Source organism: Temnothorax nylanderi, unplaced genomic scaffold, assembly GCF_030848795.1.
Source record: "Temnothorax nylanderi isolate EJ_2023f unplaced genomic scaffold, tnyl_v1.0 TNYL_tig0313_pilon, whole genome shotgun sequence".
NCBI lineage: Eukaryota > Metazoa > Arthropoda > Insecta > Hymenoptera > Formicidae > Temnothorax > Temnothorax nylanderi.
This window is the reverse complement of record NW_027249375.1, coordinates 132254-154799: the sequence shown is the minus strand read 5'-3', so window position 1 is coordinate 154799 and position 22546 is coordinate 132254. Positions and strand designations below refer to the sequence as shown.

The window sequence follows — 22546 nt, the reverse complement described above, 5'->3', positions numbered from 1 at the left end:
CTAAATAAACGAGATCCCGAAAAGATGTAAAGCTTAATTGCGGCCCACAGAAGCACGTACCACGAAATTTCCTTTGGAAAGAAAATTCTGAAAGTACGTTTCTTACAAAGTAATCTTTGCGTAGGAGAAAGGGGGGTAAGATAACGACCTTATAGTTTATGGATTTTTCCTAATTTCTGTAATAATTTAAAAATAATGACCTATTTTTTTTAGATTCACTAAAGCCTTTTGTATCAACTGTAAAAATTTAAAAACTGTTAAATAAATTAGAATTTTTAAAAGAACGTGTCGTTTTTGTCATCTTGCCCCATATGCGGATAAGATGACTTTAGTAGTAAGCAAGATAACGAAAAGTCAAATTAAATTAAAAATAACACAATAATTTCTCTTCGCCAGTAAATATTAAAAACGATCCAAAATTATTTAACGACACAACTGGCCAAAATTAATTCTTTATTAAATCACAACGTTTCGATCCTAATCGGATCCTTATCAAGTGAGACATTTTCACACAGCCTCAACAAGTACAAAACCATCATAAGTAGCCAGACGTTGATTCCTGGCACCATCGTGCGCACATAAGATAATTTTGTGCGTTAGGGCCTGAGCAGAATAGCTGACTTATAATTTTAAGACAGTGTTTTATGCTTTAAATCTTTGTTTTTAGCAACGCACAATACTGTCTTATGTCTCAAGTCTTACAATGTTGACACTTTGTACACTCGTTTAAGACTTGAGACACAAGACAGTATTGTGCGTTGCTAAAAACAAAGATTTAAAGCATAAAACACTGTCTTGAAATTATAAGTCAGCTATTCTGCTCAGGCCCTTAAGGCCCCTGGATAGTCACGGAAAATACAGCGGTCGAGTGGCACGATACCTACTGGAGGAAGCTTCGTAGCTTGATACAGAGCGCCGCGATGTGGCCGCGAGTCACTCGAGAGTCGGCTGGTGGGGGAAACGCACACAAGAGAAAGCACGTACCTGTGCCCTCAAATACGTTCTTTCTCTTGTGTGCGTGTGCCCCACCAGTCGACTCTCGACTCTCTCGAGTGGCTCGCGGCGGAAAACAGTGGACAATCCCTGGTGGAAATAATTTTACAACAATTTACGTATTTCTATGAAAAATTACAATCTTCTACAACAAATCACAAATTTCTACAAATTTGTGAAAATTGTAGAAATTCATGGTGAATTGTAGTAAATTGTAGTAAGTTGTAAAAAGTAATAGAAAATTGTAACAACTTTTTTACGAACATTTTTATGAGACGTAGTAAATCGTAGAAGTTGTAGATTATTGTAAAAATCATAACTATTTATAACTATCTCCAACATTCTGCGAATATTTTTTATGAGAACGTAGTAAATTGTAGAAGTTGTAGATTATTGTAAAAATCACAACTATTTACAACTTTCTACAACGTTCTAACAAAATTTTTTATAAAAATTTTAGTAATTTGTAGAAGTTGCAAATTATTGTAAAAATTACAACTATTTACAACTTTCTACAATATTCTAAAAATATTTTTATGATTAAATGTAAGATATAAACAAAGTATACTTGTCCCACTCTAACTTATACTGCATCAGTGTGCACTAGTTTAGCAGTGCAGGAATAGAAACAGATCTTATTGAAAGTTGTAGATTTCAGCATAGCCTGATGTAAAAATGTCGAACATGTCGCATATTTAGTATGTTTATCCAGTGAGAAGGTTGATGTCGAATCGACGTCAATTCAACGTCGATTCACCGGAAACTCATCGACATCGAAATTAACATAAAAAATCAACTGATTTCAATCAAATTGTTTTGGCATCAAGAGTTGCTTCTTTCTAAGTTACCTGTGTTCAAAACTCTAAAAATTTTGTCTAAAATTAAGAGACTAATGGCCGGTATTCATAGTCGAATCTTATTTCAAGACCGTCTTAAGTTATGTCTTAAGACGCTAAAGCCCCTTGCACAATGCCAGGCAACAGGCAATAGGAACAGGGAATAGAAATCAGAAATCATGTATAAATACATGTATAAATACAGAATAAACAGTGACACAGGCAATAGACACAGAGTTTCCGTCACGTTGGAAATTCTGTGCCTATTGCCTGTTGCCAACCAATCATAGTATTCGAATTTTTTAGGTTGTAATTAACGATTTTTTTGTTATTTCCTGTTTCTATTGCCTGTTGCCTGGCATTGTGCAAGAGGCTTAATACGGCTATGCGATTGGTTCATGACATTTTAAGATTCAACTTAAGACGGACTTGAATATAAGAACCGATAATGAATATCGGCCTGTCACCATATGAGAGTATGCATAGTCATCGGTTCGATATCGATCGACATCGAATCGATGACTATCTGCATACTATATGGTGATAGTTTCTTAATTTTAGACAAAATTTTTAGAGTTTTGAACACAAGTAACTTAGAAAGAAGCAACTTAATGCCAAAACAATTTGATTGAAATCGGCTGATTTTCAATGTCAAATTCGATGTCGATAAGTCATCGATTCGATATCGAAAGATGACCGACATCAATTTTGTAAAAAATATATATATATATATATATAATGAGCCGACCCTATTAAGAGCTGACACCTTCCGTACGTCTGCTAACAATAAGTGTAACATATATAGACAATACGAAACGTCTTCATCAATCAATGTTGTAGCACAGTGCGGAAGGTGACTGACTCAAGAGCCAGGGGTTTCAGGTTCAAATCCAGCGGTGGTAAGCAAATTTTCTAAGTACAATATAAATTTATTTAATTAAGCTTGCACGTAATCAAGATTTTCAGCAATAAAATAATGTTCAACGAGAGAATTTAAGTAAATTTTATATTTTATTTTGTAGTATATCCAAAAAGTTGTAGTTATTCATAAAAATTTCTACGTAAATTTATGAAAAATTACAAACATGGCCCAAATCGCGTACTTTTGACGTAAAAATTACGTGAAAATAGCGTGAAAAGTTGTAATTATATTATAAGAAATTGTAGTTTTCGCACAATTTTTGCGTGAAAATTTGTAAAATTATTTCCACCAGGGATTGTCTTGCGGAAGATCTCATTGGTAAAATAACTCATTAATCGTACTAAAAATTGTGTGTTATTGAGCTTCAGTTTGTTGGTTATGTCAATGTGCTATCCATTGCCTCAAATAATAATCCAATAAAGTGCCATAAACCATTTTCCAGAACAGTGCTACGCCGACCGCATTAGCTGTCAATTTTTCATTGCACTGTTACTACACTTTCTATATTAGGATCAGCAAATTAATGAGCAGGTAAACATACAATATGTTTTCATCTTTCATTTGAGCGCTTATATTCAATCGTACGGTGACTCCTTCTTATTTGAGATCTTCCGTAAGAATTGTCCATATTTCATCTCTCAATTCAAGATGGCTGACCTGGATATCCAGGGCCCTTAAATGATAAAATGTAAAAGTGTAAATGTATAATAAAACGGAATAATCGGAACATCTTGTTCGCTATATCCGAAACGTGTCATGGTCAAAGTCACACTAATTACTCATTACTCATTAGTGTAACTTTGACCATGACACGTTTCGGATATAGCTCACTCGTTACTTTATAATATACATATTGTTATTTGATAGGTAATACCGTGTAAAAATACGTGCTTTTGCTTGCCGGTATAAAAGGTATATATGGTTTACTCACTGGGGATTTACAAGTAATAAATCGAGATAAAAAGTAAGCAGAGAAAAGGTAAGATGGTATGTATGGTTAAATAAAAATTGCTGTTGTAAAACAGCCTGCAGCTATTATGAAAAATATCGAATAATTTACCATTCGTAATTTCAAGCTGTACTTGTAAACTATATAAAGGTAGGATCATATTATAAAACATATATTGCAGTTTTATCGTTTTAAGAATTCTTTTGTCTTGCAATATTAAGTGTAAATTCAATTCTGCTAGACAGTTATTGGCAATTTAAATAAATATTACGTATAGTACGTAAAGCCTCAGGAATTGTGAATAACTTTGTTAGGGAGAGTTTTGCTTTTTTTATCTGTTTTTTTTGTTGTAATAATCAAGAAAGCCATAGTAAAGTAGCCATCAACCAAAACTAATCACTTAATACAGAAAATATTTTAATATTAATAAAAAGTGGCGGCATCACTCTTTATAGGTAAAATATAAAATCGATTTTTTCTTCGCAGAAATTTCGATGGAAGTTTCGTAACTTTCTCACAGATCCAATATTCGATATCTGAGTGACATTAAGCCTCCAATTAAAATTCCATTAAAAACATCGATGGAGTATCTACTTTTTAAATTAATTTTTTATTATCAGCTTTATTATTAGCGCATCAACGTTCCTCTTTTAATAAAATTAGTAAATTTTTAGATTAATAAAATTTTCAAACTTTGGAAAATTCCGGAAAATGACATTTATCAGTATGTTATATTCATTTATTAAGCCAAATCAAGAAAATAAATGTGACTGAAATATAACCGATATCAAATAATAAAATAATGTAAAGGTTCTAACAATAGAATATAGAGAACTGTCCCTCATCGATTTTGATATGTTGTAGAGTAGCGAAGCGTAGAAAACACGTATCTTTTGTCGGCTTCAAAGCATGTTTAAGGGGAGCAGTTGGTTTGAAGCGCTAAAAAATAATTTTTATACATTTTTTTGAAAAAAAAAACTGTTAGTTCTATCAATTTCATGTTTGTGCATATATTTTGTTTATACTTTATATAATATCTATGGATTTTAATATACAAAATAAACATAAAATTATCAAGATATCTACATGGACAGTAGACGTGTCCACACTGATTTTGTCAAATTGTTGACAGATAGAAAACAGCTCAATGCAATGATTTGGGCTTTTGACATATAAATTATAACTACAATTTTCTATCCGTGCAGATCATTTTATTTTTGAATATCAAAATTCATGGAACAAAATTCATATTCTATGAAGTATAAATAAAATGTATATACAAACATGAAGTTGACAGCACTAGCCGTTTTTTTTTTTTTTCAGAAAAAATTTATATATAAAAATCATAATTTTTTAGCGCTTGAAACCAGGAGTCCGTTTTATATTGCTGAACTGGCTGCACCAGTTCAGAGTTTATCTTTTTTACTCCACACTGGAAGGAAAAAGATAAGCTCTGAACTAGTGCAACCAGTTCAACAATAGAAAACAGACTTCAGATAGTTCCTTTAAGGGTTGAAACAACTCGAAAGAAATTCCATATATTTGATTACTCGAGTTAATATCTCCAAAACCGTGAGGTATATGAAAAAATGTTTTAGACAAAAAGGTTACGGTATTAAGTGATGTCTATAAACACGTATTTGGATTTTTTAATATTATATTTTTGCAAAAAAATACCTTGAAAGGTGGATGTTTGTTAGGACATTTAAAGTAGGACATTAAAAAAATCTAATTACCGATTACAGAGATTACTTAATACCGTAACTCTTTTGTCTATAACATTTTTTCATATACCTCACGATTTCAGAGATATTAACTCGTAATCAAATATATGGAATTTCTTTGAGGAATTGTTTCAACCCGTAAACATAATTCGATGCTAATAAAAAAATACATATCCAAAGCTCATTAAAATGAGCTCTTAAGCACATTTACAATAAAAAGCGAATAAACATTCCTCACTGCTCTCTGTATAACACTGGATGGTGTATGGTATGTGCAGCCATTTTTATTGATATAATAAAATATGCACTGCCTTTCACTGCATGACAGTAAGCACAAACTGATTTGTATATTGTTTGAATACTTCCGATGCGTAGACATTTCTTATTTGTACTTTCTTGAAAAGACACAACTCGAAACAGCATAAGTACATCAACAGTAGAACGCCGCATATTAGCATATTTTACTGTATCAAAGATGGCTTCAATTCGGCATAAAAATTCCTCTGAATACGCCATCCAGTGTTATATGGAGGGGTAAAAACCACAGTGGTGTAAGTCAATTTTTTTAAAATATTTTACTTACACCACTGTGGTTTTTACCCCTTTATATAGAGATCAGTGACATTTCTTATTGATGCTGAAAGAACGAGAAAACTTCAGAACAGTTCTATTAGCTTCGCGTAAAAGAAATAAAATCGTCGGTCAAGCACTCGACATTATTCGCACACAAAGATACGGATCCGCTTTATTTCTTACTTGCGTCTTTGCATTCGTCGAAAAATGTGGATGACCTCAATGCATTTTGACGGTCAATTAGGTGCGCGGAAAAGCCTTGCAAAGACCGAAAAAAAGAAGCAATAGTGAAAGAGCAGCGATTAAATATAACTGATATTAAATAATAACATAACGAAAAAGTCAGTCCTAAGTATCGTTGAAATGATCACCAAATCTTTAATATTTAATTTTGACGCGTGCGAATTACTTACCTCGAACAAACGTTGCTACTGAAAGTTCTTGGCGAGACTACCCGAGAGTACTGTCCTTGAGTGAGCCTTTGAATTATGAAACTCCGATACGGTATCGACTAGAAAAACCGTTTGCCTTGAGTAAACTTTCCATTTCTTTTTTCCGTGCTTTTGAATTGTATTTTATCCGCCTAAAAGAAGACATTAAAAATGTAAAAAAAGAGCCGAGCATATCTTTCATTTCAATAGTATTTCTACTATTATATTTCAATAATATTTCTACTAACTAATAGTATTTCTTCTAAAATCTATTAATATTTCTTTTGTTAAATTTCTAAAAAAATTAATTAATAAAAATTGTATTTCTATGCAAAACATACATATAGAAAAAGCGCAAGAAAGAAGACTAAATACATAAGTATATGTATATATGTGATGTTATGAAGAAAGAGTGAAATTAAAATGTTATTCACGAATATAGAAAACGGGCTAACTAAAAACTCGTTAGCTCGTTTTCTATATTCGTGGATTTCCATTGGAGCCTATACTTCAATTTTAAAATGTTATTTTAAGAACAATATATTTATGACAACGATAAATAATATGTCGTAAAATGTATGTAAAAAATAAATTAATTCGACAACAAGCAGTATTACCTATATTCAAGATAAACTTCGAAACATACCTATATATAAATGCGATATATTGCCCATACACAATAAAAATTTTGAAATTTCAGAAAATAAAAAAATAAATAGGAGAGACCGGGACAAACTTGACACTAGGCTTTTTGCCAATTTAAATCTATCGTAGAAACTTGCCTTTCTTACTGTAAATGCGTCTTTATGTGCCAGTATTATCAACGGAATTTGGTGACATTCTGAGTTATGGTGTAATTTTTAGCGCGACATAAGCGTTTTTGATGGTGAAAAGTAATTTTTCTGATCTGTCGAAAATTTCAACTCTTTCGAGCTTTACTCTTGCGAATCTACCGGTAAGTGATTTTGATGGGAAATTCGATGCTCTATATGAATCCGATAATAGTTTTTGCATATTTTTAACATTTTTATATTTTTGAAGTGACAAAAGTGAAAAACGACGTCCGGGACAAAGTCGACACCACGCCGTTTTATCGGCTCCCATACACTGTTAAATTCATAGGGTTAAGGGCCCTGGATACCCAGGTCAGCCATCTTGAATTGAGAGATGAAATATGGACAATTCTTACGGAAGATCTCAAATAAGGAGTCACCGTACGATTGAATATAAGCGCTCAAATGAAAGATGAAAACATATTGTATGTTTACCTGCTCATTAATTTGCTGATCCTAATATAGAAAGTGTAGTAACAGTGCAATGAAAAATTGACAGCTGATGCGGTCGGCGTAGCACTGTTCTGGAAAATGGTTTATGGCACTTTATTGGATTATTATTTGAGGCAATGGATAGCACATTGACATAACCAACAAACTGAAGCTCAATAACACACAATTTTTAGTACGATTAATGAGTTATTTTACCAATGAGATCTTCCGCAAGACAATTGTCCACTGTTTTCCGCCGCGAGCCACTCGAGAGAGTCGAGAGTCGACTGGTGGGGCACACGCACACAAGAGAAAGAACGTATCTGAGGGCACAGGTACGTGCTTTCTCTTGTGTGCGTTTCCCCCACCAGCCGACTCTCGAGTGACTCGCGGCCACATCGCGGCGCTCTGTATCAAGCTACGAAGCTTCCTCCAGTAGGTGTCGTGCCACTCGACCGCTGTATTTTCCGTGACTATCCAGGGGCCTTAAATTAAACTCAATTTTGAGTAATTTTTAACTATTCCATAGGTCGCCACTGCTCCTACTCCGTAAAATCTGACTTTTATTGCATTTCCCCGTAGGGTTTACAATCTAGTATCCTGTGGCGTTTTTCAAGGGACGTACCCAACCCTATCCAACTGCAACCTGCCTTTGGGCGTTTTTAAAGGGACGTACCCAAAACTATCCAACTCATCCATAAAGCCTCTTGTACAATGCCAGGCAACAGGCATAGGAACAGGGAATAGAAATCAGAAATCATGTATAAATGCAGAATAAACAGTGACACAGGCAATAGACACAGAGTTTCCGTCACGTTCGAAATTCTGTGCCTATTGCCTGTTGCCAACCAATCATAGCATTCGAATTTTTTAGTTTGTAATTAACGATTTTTTGGTTATTTTCTGTTCCTATTGCCTGTTGCCTGGCATTGTGCAAGGGGCTTTACCATTACCATTTCCTTTGGACCAACGGTTTAACGTCTCTTCCGAAAGACGGAGCCCAGTTTTTCCATCTAGGGATACCTTTCTCCGCTAGATGGAGGGGGCAGCGTTTTTGCTGAGAAATTCTCAGTGGCCTAGCGGGATTCGAACCCGGTTCTCCGGATTACGAATCTGGCGCTCTACCCACTAGACCAGCCGTCACCCCATATACTGCTCCTACTCAATATATAGTTAATTTAACTAAAACAATGTTAATTTGACTAAACTAATGGAGTTAAAATAATCCTATTTTGTTTTAAACTAATAAATTTTGACGCACATGGTAGTTAAAAATAACAAAATAAATCTAACTCATGGTATTGGTTTAAATTTCATCCTCTAACCTTTAACAGTGCAATAACAAACGATGCTTGTCATGCAGCTACATGGCCCATGACAAATGTGTGCGCACGTCTAATCGTGAATTTACTTGCAATTCGCTCAACGTGCGCGGACCTGTTCGGACGTGTTTTGTCCGGAACGAAAATTTTTTAAGTATTGCGACTGATACTGTCTGCATTGATTCTCACTCAGATTTTTAGTGATTTCCATTTAGACTTTGCCACGCTAACAGTGATTCAGACTTTTACGCAAACAGGGGCAAATGCTGGCCATATTGACCTCGTATTAGAGGCAGGAGCCAATACAAATATAAGAAGAAGAAGAAGAAGCGAATTTACTTGCATAAATTGTATTTCAGACATGAGTTTAGATAAAAATTATTGAATGTTCAACAATTTTTGTTCTCATTATTTCAAATGATTGTTTTACTTAATTCCGAATTTTTGTACTTTCTAAATACACGATAAACAATGTATGTTTAGTTTCAGACAATAAGAAATAAGTTCCAGATCAAATTATGACGATCAGGCAAAGTGTCGAGTTTACCCCGGCATTTTTCCATTTGAAAATTTGTCTTCGCGTCACTTTTCCTTTTCTGGGGACAAAACTAAGCAACATACAGCAAAACTTCCTTAAGCAATTTAGTACCTGAAGGAACACTCTTTAAAAGAAGTCGAAAAGATGAAGAAGGAGGTAGAGAAGAGGAAAGGCGAGAAGGAGAAGAAAGGAGAGGGGAAGGAACGAGGAAGGGAAAATGAGAAGGAGATGGAAAGACAGGAGAGAGAGCTGTGGAAGAGGATAGAAGAAAGAGCAGAGGAGGAAAGGAGAAAGAAAGAAAAGGAGAGGGAAAAGGAAGAGGAATATAATATGGAGGGGGATCGTTGCAGAGGGACCAAATGAGAGGAGGAAGATAATAAAGATGATAATGAAGAGGGAGCTGAGGAGAAGGGTAAAGGTGAGGGGGAAGTAGAAAGGATAGGGGAAGGAAAAAAAGGTGCTACTGGTAAAGCTGAAAAAGGAGAGGAATAAAGAGAAACTGATAGAAAAGAGCTGGGAGATAAGGAGAAAATCGGAAGCTGTGGTGGACGAGGAACAGACAATGGAAGAGAAGAGGTTGAGGTGGTGGAGAGGAGAGAACGAGGAAGGTGACTACTTGACAAAGAGAGAATTAAGAAACAAGAGCAAAAAAAAGAAGAAGAGAGGATGAGAAGCCGGAAGAGGTGAACAGAAACGGTGGAAGGAGAAATGGAGGAATGGAAGGGAGAGGAGGAAGTCACCAGGAGAGAGGGTGGGCAAGGGAGAGAGGAGGGAAAGGTATCAGTATGTAAGGGTAGCTTATGGTCAGAAGAGAGGATTTGGAGAGATTGTAAAAGATGTAAAAGATTTGTGAACGTTTCTTTTAAAAAACGCCTTTCAAATCCTTAGAGGAAGAAGTAAACGCATACTATACTATAAGTTTGAATGTGGTTATGAGTATATACAATGTGTATTGTTATGAGTATATACAATAAATAAATAATAATGTATATAATTTTAACTATTAATGTATAACAAAAAATAACAATTCAATGAAAATATATGTGTAAATGCTTAGAAGAGATGTAACAAGTAATAAAATAATTGTTATAAATTTATTTAATACAAAACATGTTTCGTTAATAATATATAATATTTATATATGGGGCATTCTCCGCGTGTCGGAGTCCTCTCCTGCCCACTTCAATTTTTGACATAATTCAACCAACCAGGGCTTAAAATTTTCGTTGAAGTGTCTACTTTTTAATGCCATGTGGCCTTTTGTGAAAATTCAATATGGCGGACTGATGCAGCGCCGAGAATGAAGAAAGTAAAAAAAAATTAATTGTATATCTTCTTAAAAAATGCAGAAATGTCACTTGATTCGGATGAAACTCGGTACTAGGGGGTTTTCGAGGTCGTTGATTCCGAATCTGGTCAAAATTTGGAAATTCAAAATGGCGGATTAAATATGGCCGCCCGTAATGCAGAAATGTCACTTGATTCGGATGAAACTCGGTACTAGGGGGTTTTCGAGGTCGCTGATTCCGAATGTGAAGTCGAAATTTGGAAATTCAAAATGGCGGATTAAATATGGCCGTTAGTAATGCAGAAATGTCACTTGATTCGGATGAAACTCGGTACTAGGGGGTTTTCGAGGTCGCTGATTCCGAATGTGAAGTCGAAATTCGGAAATTCAAGATGGCGGATCCAATATGGCCGACCAAAATGCAGAAATGTCACTTAATTCACGTGAAAAAAACTGTCGCTTCAGTAGCGCCAAAATCTGTCGCTCTGAGACCGACAGGATAGTTTGAATGATTTTATGGTACCTTCTTTAAAAAATACGTGTTCGTAGCTATAAATTCGTATTCAACGACTGAAGAACCACCGGAAAAGCAATTCTGTAAAAGCATGTACGGCTCTCATTGCCTCCTTTCGTGTTATTATTAACTAACTAAACTATCCATTACTTCAAGGAAAAATCGTAATAATAGTTATAACAACCAATGCAAAATTATTGTTAGGGACTTTTGAAGGTCTCTAAATACAAATGTAATATCTAGATCTTAAAAATAATACCGTAAAACTGTTCTAATCATCCTATCGGTGTTACAGCGACAGCTTTTGGCGCTACTGAAGCGACAGTTTTTTTCACGTAAATCAAGTGACATTTCTGCATTCGGTCGGCCATATTGGATCCGCCATCTTGAATTTCCGAATTTCGACTTCACATTCGGAATCAGCGACCTCGAAAACCCCCTAGTACCGACTTTCATCCGAATCAAGTGACATTTCTGCATTACGGGCGGCCATATTTAATCCGCCATTTTGAATTTCCAAATTTCGACCAGATTCGGAATCAACGACCTCGAAAACCGCCTAGTACCGAGTTTCATCCGAATCAAGTGACATTTCTGCATTTTTTTAGAAGATATACAATTAATTTTTTTTTACTTTCTTCATTCTCGGCGCTGCATCAGTCCGCCATATTGAATTTTTACAAAAGGCCACATGGCATTAAAAAGTAAACACTTCAACGAAAATTTTAAGCCCTGGTTGGTTGAATTATGTCAAAAATTGAAGTGGGCAAGAGAGGACTCCGACACGCGGAGAATGCCCCATATATAGATTTATTATATTTCAATCTAATTAATATATAAAACATTTTAGAAAAAATCAAGTTTTACTAAATATTTATAATTATTTAAATATATTTTATGTGGCTTAGATTTTTATAATATAATAAACAAATATCATAAAAATAAATAATTTATATAATAATAAATCTGAACCAGCAAACATATTATAAATAACTTTATATGATAGCGAGTAGCTATTATTTTAATTTGCTATAAAATGGATATTATATAATGTATTTACTTTCTTTTTTATAACCATTTTTTTATAAACCTTTGAATATGCAACTTCATCAAAATCCGCAATATAAAAGCGTTTTATTTATTGATATCATTATTTTTTAGAAATACTGTCATAATAAGCTGTTTAATGTGTGCTTTTTACTTTTTTAAATATTTTTTTGTTTCTCTTTACTTTTCTTAGAAATTGTTGAGTAAATCTATACATATTGTTTTTAAATACTAATGAATTATGGAATAATCAAAAATATGCAATATGTAATTAACAACAATAATTTTTAATTGAGATGTAAAAATCATTCCAGGTAACCATTTCCGTAAGAACAATTCAGACGCCCGTTATCGAGTTAAGGAAGGACTTATCTGTAGTATCTCTTGAATTCGCTGAAGTTCTTTATCTCGTTAGCGCAGCATCGCCGGGAACTCCACCTTTCTTCGTGTCTGATCCTCGCGTAACTGATGCCGCGTCACCGGCGGCGTCTCCGACCGAGGGTCGATGGCTCGCGCTATCCCGGATTCCCGGACGAGCCCCTCAAATCAAAATGTTGCGTCTATTGATCTGCGCAATGTGTCTAAATGTGTCTCTGCGCATGCTGGATATATATCCCCTTTCCGAATGGAAACTTCTGGAAATCCAGCTACCATCTCATTCTACCATTCTCATCTCACCTTTTTATCTCATTCTACCATCCCCTACATAGTGGAGTCCTCGATTAATATATTTGTATAGAGTATTGACGTCCCTTTCAATGGCCGAGACCATTTTCAATAGAATATCAATAAATGTAAATGCTTGACCAATAAGAAATCAGTAAAAAATCTGTTTTGATCAGATTCCTATTAGAAGGTTTATAATAACATAACAATGCCGCCAGATATCAACTTAAGGAATGGAATAAGAGTTATGTGAAAAACGCCTAAAAGCGATGTTTCTTGTTATTAACACCCAATTTGCAATAATTGCAATGGTTTTTGTTTCTTTTTCTTATATATGTGTATATCTAGGCATACGTACGAGGCTTCAGAAGGCACAATTAGAGAGTAATGAATAACCAAAGAGCAAACTTATTGTTTATAGAATGCAATTTGTTTATATGAGGACAATTAATATTTTGTGGCCACCTCGCGATCACTTAGCGTCATTAGACTTCTTTTCGTAACTGATTCTGATAGATTTTTTCTTGTAGAATCCGAATCTAAAAATGAAAATAATAAATTGGCTCTAGTTTTTAAGCAACGGGATTAAAAGTGCAAAAAACCGTGTTTTAGGCCATTTTTTAACATCTGTAGAAAAACAACGAGAGCTCCTGGAATATTCTGATTGGGATAAAATGAAAGCTTAAACCAGCTTGCCCTTTTAGGCTATAGATTGAAATATTAGGTGCCATTAACTTAAAGTACTTAGTTTTCTAATTATACCGTTCCTTTAATACTTTCTAAGAGGAAGCTTTGTCTCGAAAACTAGAGCTATAATCTAATAAAACGTATAACAAATTTAGAATCAACAACAGTAAATCACTCTCAAATTAACTTAATACCAATGATAAAATAGTTGGAGAGCGGAGAGAACAGTGCACGCGTCAAGGAAAGCATGTGGCGGAATCGGTGCGCGCTCGTATAAAAAACTTGGTACTTATTTCGATCTGTAACCTAAAAGGGCAAGGTTTTAAGCTTTTATATTTCATCCCAATTAGAATGTTTCAGGAGCTCCCGTTGTTTTTCTACTGTGTTCAAAAATGACCAAAAACACATTTTTTAGCACTTTTGACCCCATGCATTTATTTAAAAAACCAGAGACGACTTAGTATTTTCAAGACTAGATTCTTGTTCAGCGCAACCAAATTAGTATAAAATACTTATTCTCATAAAAACAATCTGAAAACGATAGGATTTTGTTGACCGGTGTAATTTAGCCATAGTAGCAAAATCTTTTTGCAATTATTACTAAGTAGCGAAAGTTCAGCAAAACTTTTTGCTATTGCTACAAAAGGTTTTGCTATTATTACAAAATTAATAGCTCTCACTGCAAAAAATGTTAGTTGGCCCTATAATACTAGCAAATCCTTTTGCTATAGTAGCAAATCCTTTTTTTCCGAGTATGTTTATGGTTATGGAGTATGTTTAATATATAGTTTATCTAAATATATGTAATATGTTGATAATAATTATTAATATTAAAATATACAATAATATTAGTATAGTACAATAATATGTTATTTACATCAATAATATGTATTATGTTAATACATATTTTTAAATTTTAAATAAAGTAATTTACAGGGTGCTTTAAAAAAATGTTAACACTTATATATGGAAGTAACTTTTTTGAAACGAGAAACAGAACTGATGGCACAATTAAGATATCTTACAAAGTAACAAAATGTATTTTGCCTTCAAAGAGTCTCCACTTGTTCACCATTGTCAACACATTCTTGCAATGTTCTCCAAGTGGTCTTCAGGACTTTGAGGCACTGTACATCTCTTCGGATATTGTTCACAATCACATCTACAATTTTTGGTCAGAGATCTTGTACATAATTACATGGCTTCGTAGGATAAACACCATCCTTTTACCATTCTTTTACCATCTTCTGCAGCCAGAAATCACGCAATCTCCAACAGAAAATTGTAAATGTGATTACAAATTACAACAATACAAAGAAATGTGCCTCAGAGTTCTGGAGATCACCTGGAGAAGATTCCAAAGTTGTGTTGACAATCGATGGTGAATAATAAGTGAAGACTCTTTAAAGTAAAATACATTTGTTACTATGATATCTTGTGTTATATCAGTTCTATTTCTCTAGAAAAAGTTACTTCCATAGTGTTAACATTTTTGGAAGCACCCTGCATATTATTATATATTTTACTAATTACTAGGACCCATGTGTTAGTATAACACATTACTATCAATATATAAATAATATAATAATTGTAAACGTTATTATATTAATAGCATAATATAATATTAATAATATATATTAACACATTATATTATTTAATGTTCAATTTAAAATACTAAATATATATTTTTAATTTTATTATAATACCTATAAAATATTATTATTTAATTTGTATTGTTATATTAGAGAAATTTACTTTTTTATATTAATATTATTTCCTCTCTCTTTATTTATATTTATAATTTATTTATAATAGTATATGGTAATTTTAAACATTTGAAAATGTATGCCAATGTGTATGTAATGTACAATATTTATCTCTGATTTACAATAAGTTCTATTTTTATACTAGAGGAAAGACCCTGATTATGAGATACCACATCTATTTTATATGATTGCCGGAAGTTTATGGGCAGAATTGAAAAATATAGTAGGTCATTATGAAGGGAATTTAATAAGCTTTAAGATGCTGAAATGTAAAATTTAATTTAAATATTGATTTTTCTGAAAATTAGAAAAATGTAAAAAATAAACTTTCAAAAAAATCGAAAAAGTGTGCTCCTAATATGAGAGACCTCGGGAAATCGCTAATAAAGTGCAAAATACATCATATTGCAATTAAAAAACTTTATTTAAAGTTTTTGAAAGACAAATGTAATGGAGAAGCATATTTGCAACAATCGTAAACCCACTTATACTCAATATTGTACCTAATCTTCCCCCTCCACCCTTTCCTTTCAAATCAAGGTCAGCACAGTCTTATAAATTCGTATAAACCTTCCCTTAACGTTAATATAGTATTTTCTCTTCTTTTATTACTATACAATAACTTTCATACTCCAGCAACCCAGGAGTACCCTGAGTATCTCATGTTACGAGCACCACGCCTTGCGGTTTCGCGATCACCAAATCTAATCTCTACAATTGAGCAACTCAACATATCCCGTATTTTCCTATTAATACGACCTTACTCTATCGCTGCATGCAGAACTTATTGCCAAATATTTATTAATTATATAATAAACAAGGTTTAAAGACTCATATCCATGGCACTTGACAACATCCAATTTCACAATTTCTTTCTCTGCAACGACTACACGCACAATCAAACAATGAATTTTCCACTAAATAGGTTTTATCCCAAGGGTAATAAGTTCATGGTGGAACCAACAGATAGGGACTATTAGTTTAGCAGAAACCTTGCTGTCGCATATTAGGAGCCTATCTCATAATAGGGGACTTTCCTCTACATATTATCTCTTTTTTTTGCAAGTCATTTCATTATCATCTAATTTTCCGTGTCTCTGATATATAGATCGAGATGATATAACTATAATTTGATAAGACTAATGTGAGAAGAGAAATAAGCACGAAGATAAACCTAGTATATTCAAGTATAATACAAATAAAATATGGAATATTTTATGGGGACATGACATATATAATTAAGTAGAACAGAGAACAAAAGAAAAGAAAAATGCTAATATAGTCTTTTTCTATAAATCTTTTCTATAAAATTTTATTCTTTTTCAAAAGGGTAGGAAGATTGTTAAAAAGGAATCAAGAGAAATTTTTTGGCTAGGCATTGCAGGAGATAATTCAACAATAGAAGAATAAAGATTAAAGGGAAAATAAAGCAAGAATAAATTTGTCAGAGAATTGAGGAAGAGAAGATGAAATGGCTATATGAACATGATAAATGAAAAAATGAAGTAAAAAGAGTATTGAAGATGGAAATTGGAGTAAAGAAATTATTATGAAAAGTTTGTCGAGGAAGAATCGATTTTATATACATATATGTATATATAAAAGAATAGGATAAGGAAATGTATTATAAAAGTGAGTGTATATATTTCTTTTTATTATATAATTAAATATTATATACATTTTCATACAGCAATTAGCAACATAATTCAAATAAAAAATTACAAATTGTTGAAATCAAATAATTTTATTCAGAATCGCCTAATAACTCTTTTTGTTTGGTTTCCAACATTTGTTCAGCTTTATCTACATATTGATGACTCAGAATATCTATGTAATTTTCTATTCTGAATACTAGATCTTTAGCCAGTTTCTCCTTTTGCTTTACTACCTTAATTTGCTTATTGCGTATCTGTCTAACATGGTCACAGCATTTCACATAAAAGCTTTTTGCGTTCTTACATAAGGTTTCTCTGTGTTCCTTTGTTACTCTGTAATGTAAAAACATATGTAAATGTTTTTGTACTAATCTGAGCCAGAATAATAGTTATGTTCAGTTATTATATTTTTATATTAATTTTATTTTATAAATAGATAACATAGAAATAAATAACTAATTAAACAGCTAATTACATGCTATTTTACTTATAAACTTTTATTACATATTGCTTATAGAATTTAATAAACAATTTTACAAAAATATAATTAATAATACCCTTATACTTTTTTCTGAAAATATATCAGCATCATAAGAATATTCCTTATAATTCAATTTTCTTAAACTTAAAAAAATATTCAAAACTATAATATATTCTGGCTTTTAATAACTATAAAAATTATGGAAGTTTGAAGGCATTTTCTTTTTTATAATAAGATAGTAATATTTCTAAAAAAAAACTTACTTAGGGATAGGAACATAAATTGTAGTCCCATCTTGTTGCGGATTTAGCTTCATCTGATTTTTCATAAGGCTCTTCAGAATATCTGGAATAGCTTGTGGAAAGGTAGATACATTCAGCACTACCAATTTAGGTTTACGACTAATTTGTGCAAGCTCTTGCAATGTGTAATCTTTGCCTTCAAATTTGATGGGTAACATCTCAATAGCACCTATACTTGATCTTACTGACAAATGCTGAGCAAAGTCATTTTTCAAGTCTTCGATTGCCTTGTCGAGTTGAGATACCAATTTATTAACATCAACAACTTGTTCGAACTCATTATAATCAATATGCTGTGTCTTTTGCTTCTTTTCGCCACGGTTTTTGCTTTTTGCCAGCATAGAGGTCGTCGAAAAGTTTCTTGCATTATTCACTTTGACGCAATTGTAAAGTGAAAAATAAAAAATGTCACAACATTGAGCGATTTGCAGAGACCTTTGCTGGCTCTGGAGACAATGTATTCTTTTATTTGATGACCAATAATGTACAGATTTTTTTATCGGTTTTAATGCTGAGATTACTGCATAACTTCTTAACTGAGTATTGACACAGAAACGTATGCCTATTAAACTTCCCATTTTCTTACTGTCATAAAATATTCAATGTAATCAGAGTACAGTAGTATTACTTTTGTAGTATATTATTATTGTAATAATATTAAAATATTAACATGTACCCAATATATTTGGATATTTATTTAGTAGTATTCATACTCTGTTTTCAAACAATATAAAATATTATACACGTTACTATAGATCTGCACGTGTACGTACACATTGCAGTAATACCTAACCTTTCTCAGGGGATCCTATAGCGGCAGTGCACTTTATGCACTAAGTGCACACTTTAACTCGTATTTTATTTATTATAAATGTTTAAGAGCAAAAATGCAAAATCGGGCTGTTTCGGGCACTACATATGAGCTTACTGATTAAAAATATCCTAAATGGAATAAGATTCATTCGATATTTTGGCTAAATTCTTATAATTCGTAATTTAATTACAAATTATAAGAATTTAGCCATTTAGGATATTTTTAATCAGTAAGCTCATATGTAGTGCCCGAAACAGCCCGATTTTGCATTTTTGCTCTTAAACATTTATAATAAATAAAATACGAGTTAAAGTGTGCACTTAGTGCATAAAGTGCACTGCCGCTATAGGATCCCCTTAATACATGTTATTAAAATGTTGCAAAATTAGGTTATAATCTATATCCCAATTTATCTAAATTACAATTCTGAAATTTAATCGCGAATAAAATTATTAATCGCCCATGAATTTTTATATTCTGTAAAATCGGCGGCTAATTTTATTGAAAACAATCCTTAAATTACAGACAAGCATCGCGATTGGTGCATTCGTCAGAAGTGCAATCCGTGTAAATGTCCAATCTAATGGCTCGTCTACAATAGAGTCCTATATTAGTAGACCGCCATCTTATGATCGTACTCCCTGCTGTCTATTGGTCTATAACCGACCAATCAGAAGGAGGAACAAGTTTGCGTCTCTCGCGTCTCTCTACTAATATAGGACTCTAGTCTACAATAGAGTCCCTCTAATCCCATGCGCATAAAGGTCAATCAAGACAAACTTGCATAGCGCATAAACATAAGCATAAGAGAATTGATTGGTTCATATCATGGTGTTAGAAGACAGGTGTAACATTGCGCATAATGGCGGCCGGAGAATACGACAGCCAATCAAATGTTTATCCAAAATGTGGCGCCACATTTAAATGCAGCATTAGTCACAGTTTGTGACAAAAATGCAAACAAAAATAAAAAATTTGTAAATATAATACAAAACCTCACAAATTAATTAAAAAAATATAATACATAATATACTAATGTTAAAAAAACAATTTCTACATTAATAAGTATATAAAGAATAAATATTGCAAATAAGGAATTAGAAAACGTTATTAATAAGGAAGTATACAGAAATGATTACTCGTATTGCAAACTGTAAGAACAATATTCCTGACACAATGTTATATTTAAAATTGTCTTAAGTTTATTATAAAATGCTATAATAAAATAGCCTTTGCAGCATCTTAAGATAAGCTTTTCTGTAATCTGAAATCTGAGATTGAACTATGAGCACCGTTCTAAGTTGTAGAGACGTGTAATTGATTGTAATATAAAAGAAAGTGTAGGAGTGATATTATATTAAAACAATTATAAATAAAGGAATGCAATTTTTCCAGAACATGTTTTTATTTTACATTTTGTACATTTTCGGTAAAATAAACCGCCGCGTACGTCTGGAGGTCGGTTATGTATCTTGAAACGAAGTGAAAATTACAAAAGTCAACGGGAAGACTATGACTCCGTTTACACGGCACCGTTAATCGGGTTTTATAACATCGGTAGTTCTTAGGCCGGTCAATCACAGCTATTCCATTCTTCTGAAGAATGATTACGATTGGTCTTCCTGACAACTACCGATGTTATAAAACCCGATTAACGGTGTCATGTAAACACAGTCAATGATGACGAGGACTGTGAATGACGACGACAGCACGTTGGCATAGCTTCTCCGCAAAAATAGAATATCTAATATCTAAACACAATATAACCTTTAACTATAATATACTTCACAATAATATTGAAGGAGCCATATTGCTTTTGGCATCTTGGATAAAGTTCTGATTGGTCAAAGAAAATGACGACTGCGCATCCTCGAAACTGTTACACCTGTCTTCTAACACCATGGTCCATATGCATGTGCATAAGGAAATAAGGCCATCGCACACAAAATGCATAGTTTAGCATAAGCGTAGCATAAGACCGCTAAACCAATGAGCATCCAGTATAAAGTCGCCATATTAATTTACATAAGATGCTCGTTGGTCCAGCTGTCTTATGCTATGCTTATGCAACCTATGCAATTTTGTGTGCGATGGCCTATAGACCAATCTGTTTCTTTATGCATATGGTTATGCACCTATGCAAGTTTGTCTGGATAGACCTTAGGGCCGGTCTACAATGGGTGTTGTAAGTCGTGAGTCGTAAAAATTGACCAATCACAGTCCATTAAGCTGGCCACACACACTTTTTCGTAACAGTAACCGGGCCTTAGGCCCGGTCTACAATGGATGTTGTAGGTCGTAAGTCGTAAGAATTGGCCAATCACAGTTAATTATTCTTCAACCGCAAGAAGAATAATGGACTGTGATTGGTCAATTCTTACGACTCACGACTTACAACACCCATTGTAGAGGCCCGGTTTACAATGGATGTTGTAAGTCGTAAGTCGTAAGAATTGACCAATCACAGTTCATTATTCTCCTTGCGGTCGAAGAATAATGAACTGTGATTGGCCAATTCTTACGACTTACGACTTCCATTCCGCACCATGGGATTTCAGCCTTATGCTTACGCATTATGCGTTATGCAGAAGTGTCTGCTCCCCGCTTTATGCCCGGTCTGGCCCGGTCTACAATGGATGTTGTAAGTCGTAAGTCGTAAGAATTGACCAATCACAGTTCATTATTCTCCTTGCGGTCGAAGAATAATGAACTGTGATTGGCTAATTCTTACGACTTACGACTTACAACATCCATTGTAGACCGGGCCAGACCGGGCATAAAGCGGGGAGCAGACACTTCTGCATAACGCATAATGCGTAAGCATAAGGCTGAAATCCCATGGTGCGGAATGGAAGTGCGGAATAGAGAATGCGTCATAGACACAGCCAATCAGAGCTATGCCGCATCAACGCATTCTGCAAATGTCTCCCGCCCTGTGCACATGGTGCGTCATAGACGAGCAATGACGCATCCGGAATGAAAATAATTGATATAATAAACATTTTATTAAAATAATTCAAACGTTTTTATAAAAAATAATCTTTGTAATAGCAAAAATAATTATTAATATAACATTAAATAAAAGTTTATATTGAATATGAAAAAGTTGAAAACAATATTTTTAAATTTTTGAACTGCATTGACGCATTTTTGGTCATTTTTCTGCACCATGTGAACATGCCGGTCAAAGACTTGCGGAATGCGGAATGCGTGATGCAGCCTCGGCACAGTACTGTTGGTCTCAATCATACACGCCATACAGTATTGTTGCCGTTTTTTGCTAAAACTGTTTTGTGTGAATATGGAAACCAAAATAATGATGGTTGAAGAGTCTATTAAAGTTTTAATGAGAGTATACATGAGAGGTATAAGGTTATGGCTCTATGACGCAAATCTTTAACGCAACTGCGCCACGAACGCATGCAGGAAAAATCGTAAACACTGCCGCATAGCTCTGATTGGCTGTGTCTATGACGCATTCTCTATCCCGCACTCCCATTCCGCACCATGGGATTTCAGCCTAAAGGCCATCGCACACAAAATGCACTGGACCAATGAGCATCTTATGTAAATCAATATGGCGACTTTATGCTGGATGCTCATTGGTTTAGCGGTCTTATGTTACGCTTATGCTAAGCTATGCAATTTTGTGTGCGATGGCCTTAAGAAAATTGATTGGTCTATTTCCTTATGCACATGTGTATGGACCAATCAATTTTCGGTAATTATTTAGTTTAGGGGCCTCACCTCAAATATCAATGAAATTATGCTCA

At 33.6% G+C, this 22546-nt stretch overlaps 1 protein-coding gene and 1 long non-coding RNA gene across 2 annotated transcripts; both read right to left on the bottom strand.

Moving 5' to 3' along the window:
- Positions 1-2808: 2808 nt before the first annotated feature.
- LOC139781059 (uncharacterized) lies at positions 2809-6562 on the bottom strand. Its single transcript, XR_011720407.1, has 2 exons — positions 6411-6562; positions 2809-3424 (listed from the first exon to the last, which is right to left on the bottom strand). It is a non-coding gene; the product is annotated as an uncharacterized lncRNA (long non-coding RNA).
- A 10592-nt stretch (positions 6563-17154) lies between these two features.
- Mrrf1 (mitochondrial ribosome recycling factor 1) lies at positions 17155-18868 on the bottom strand. The gene is made up of 2 exons (XM_071719866.1): positions 17921-18868; positions 17155-17509 (listed from the first exon to the last, which is right to left on the bottom strand). The coding sequence occupies exons 1-2, from the start codon at positions 18535-18537 to the stop codon at positions 17266-17268; spliced, it is 861 nt and encodes a 286-aa protein (XP_071575967.1). The 5' UTR covers positions 18538-18868; the 3' UTR covers positions 17155-17265.
- Between the last annotated feature and the right edge of the window lie 3678 nt (positions 18869-22546).

What these genes read in the sequence shown, in the direction of transcription:
- Mrrf1 (XM_071719866.1), bottom strand. Translation starts at nt 18,537, where the DNA reads ATGGGAAGTTTAATAGGCATACGTTTCTGTGTCAATACTCAGTTAAGA. An exon ending in ATTTATGTTCCTATCCCTAA is followed by an intron (nt 17,510 to 17,920) that starts GTAAGTTTTTTT and finishes TTTACATTACAG; the next exon opens with AGTAACAAAGGAACACAGAG.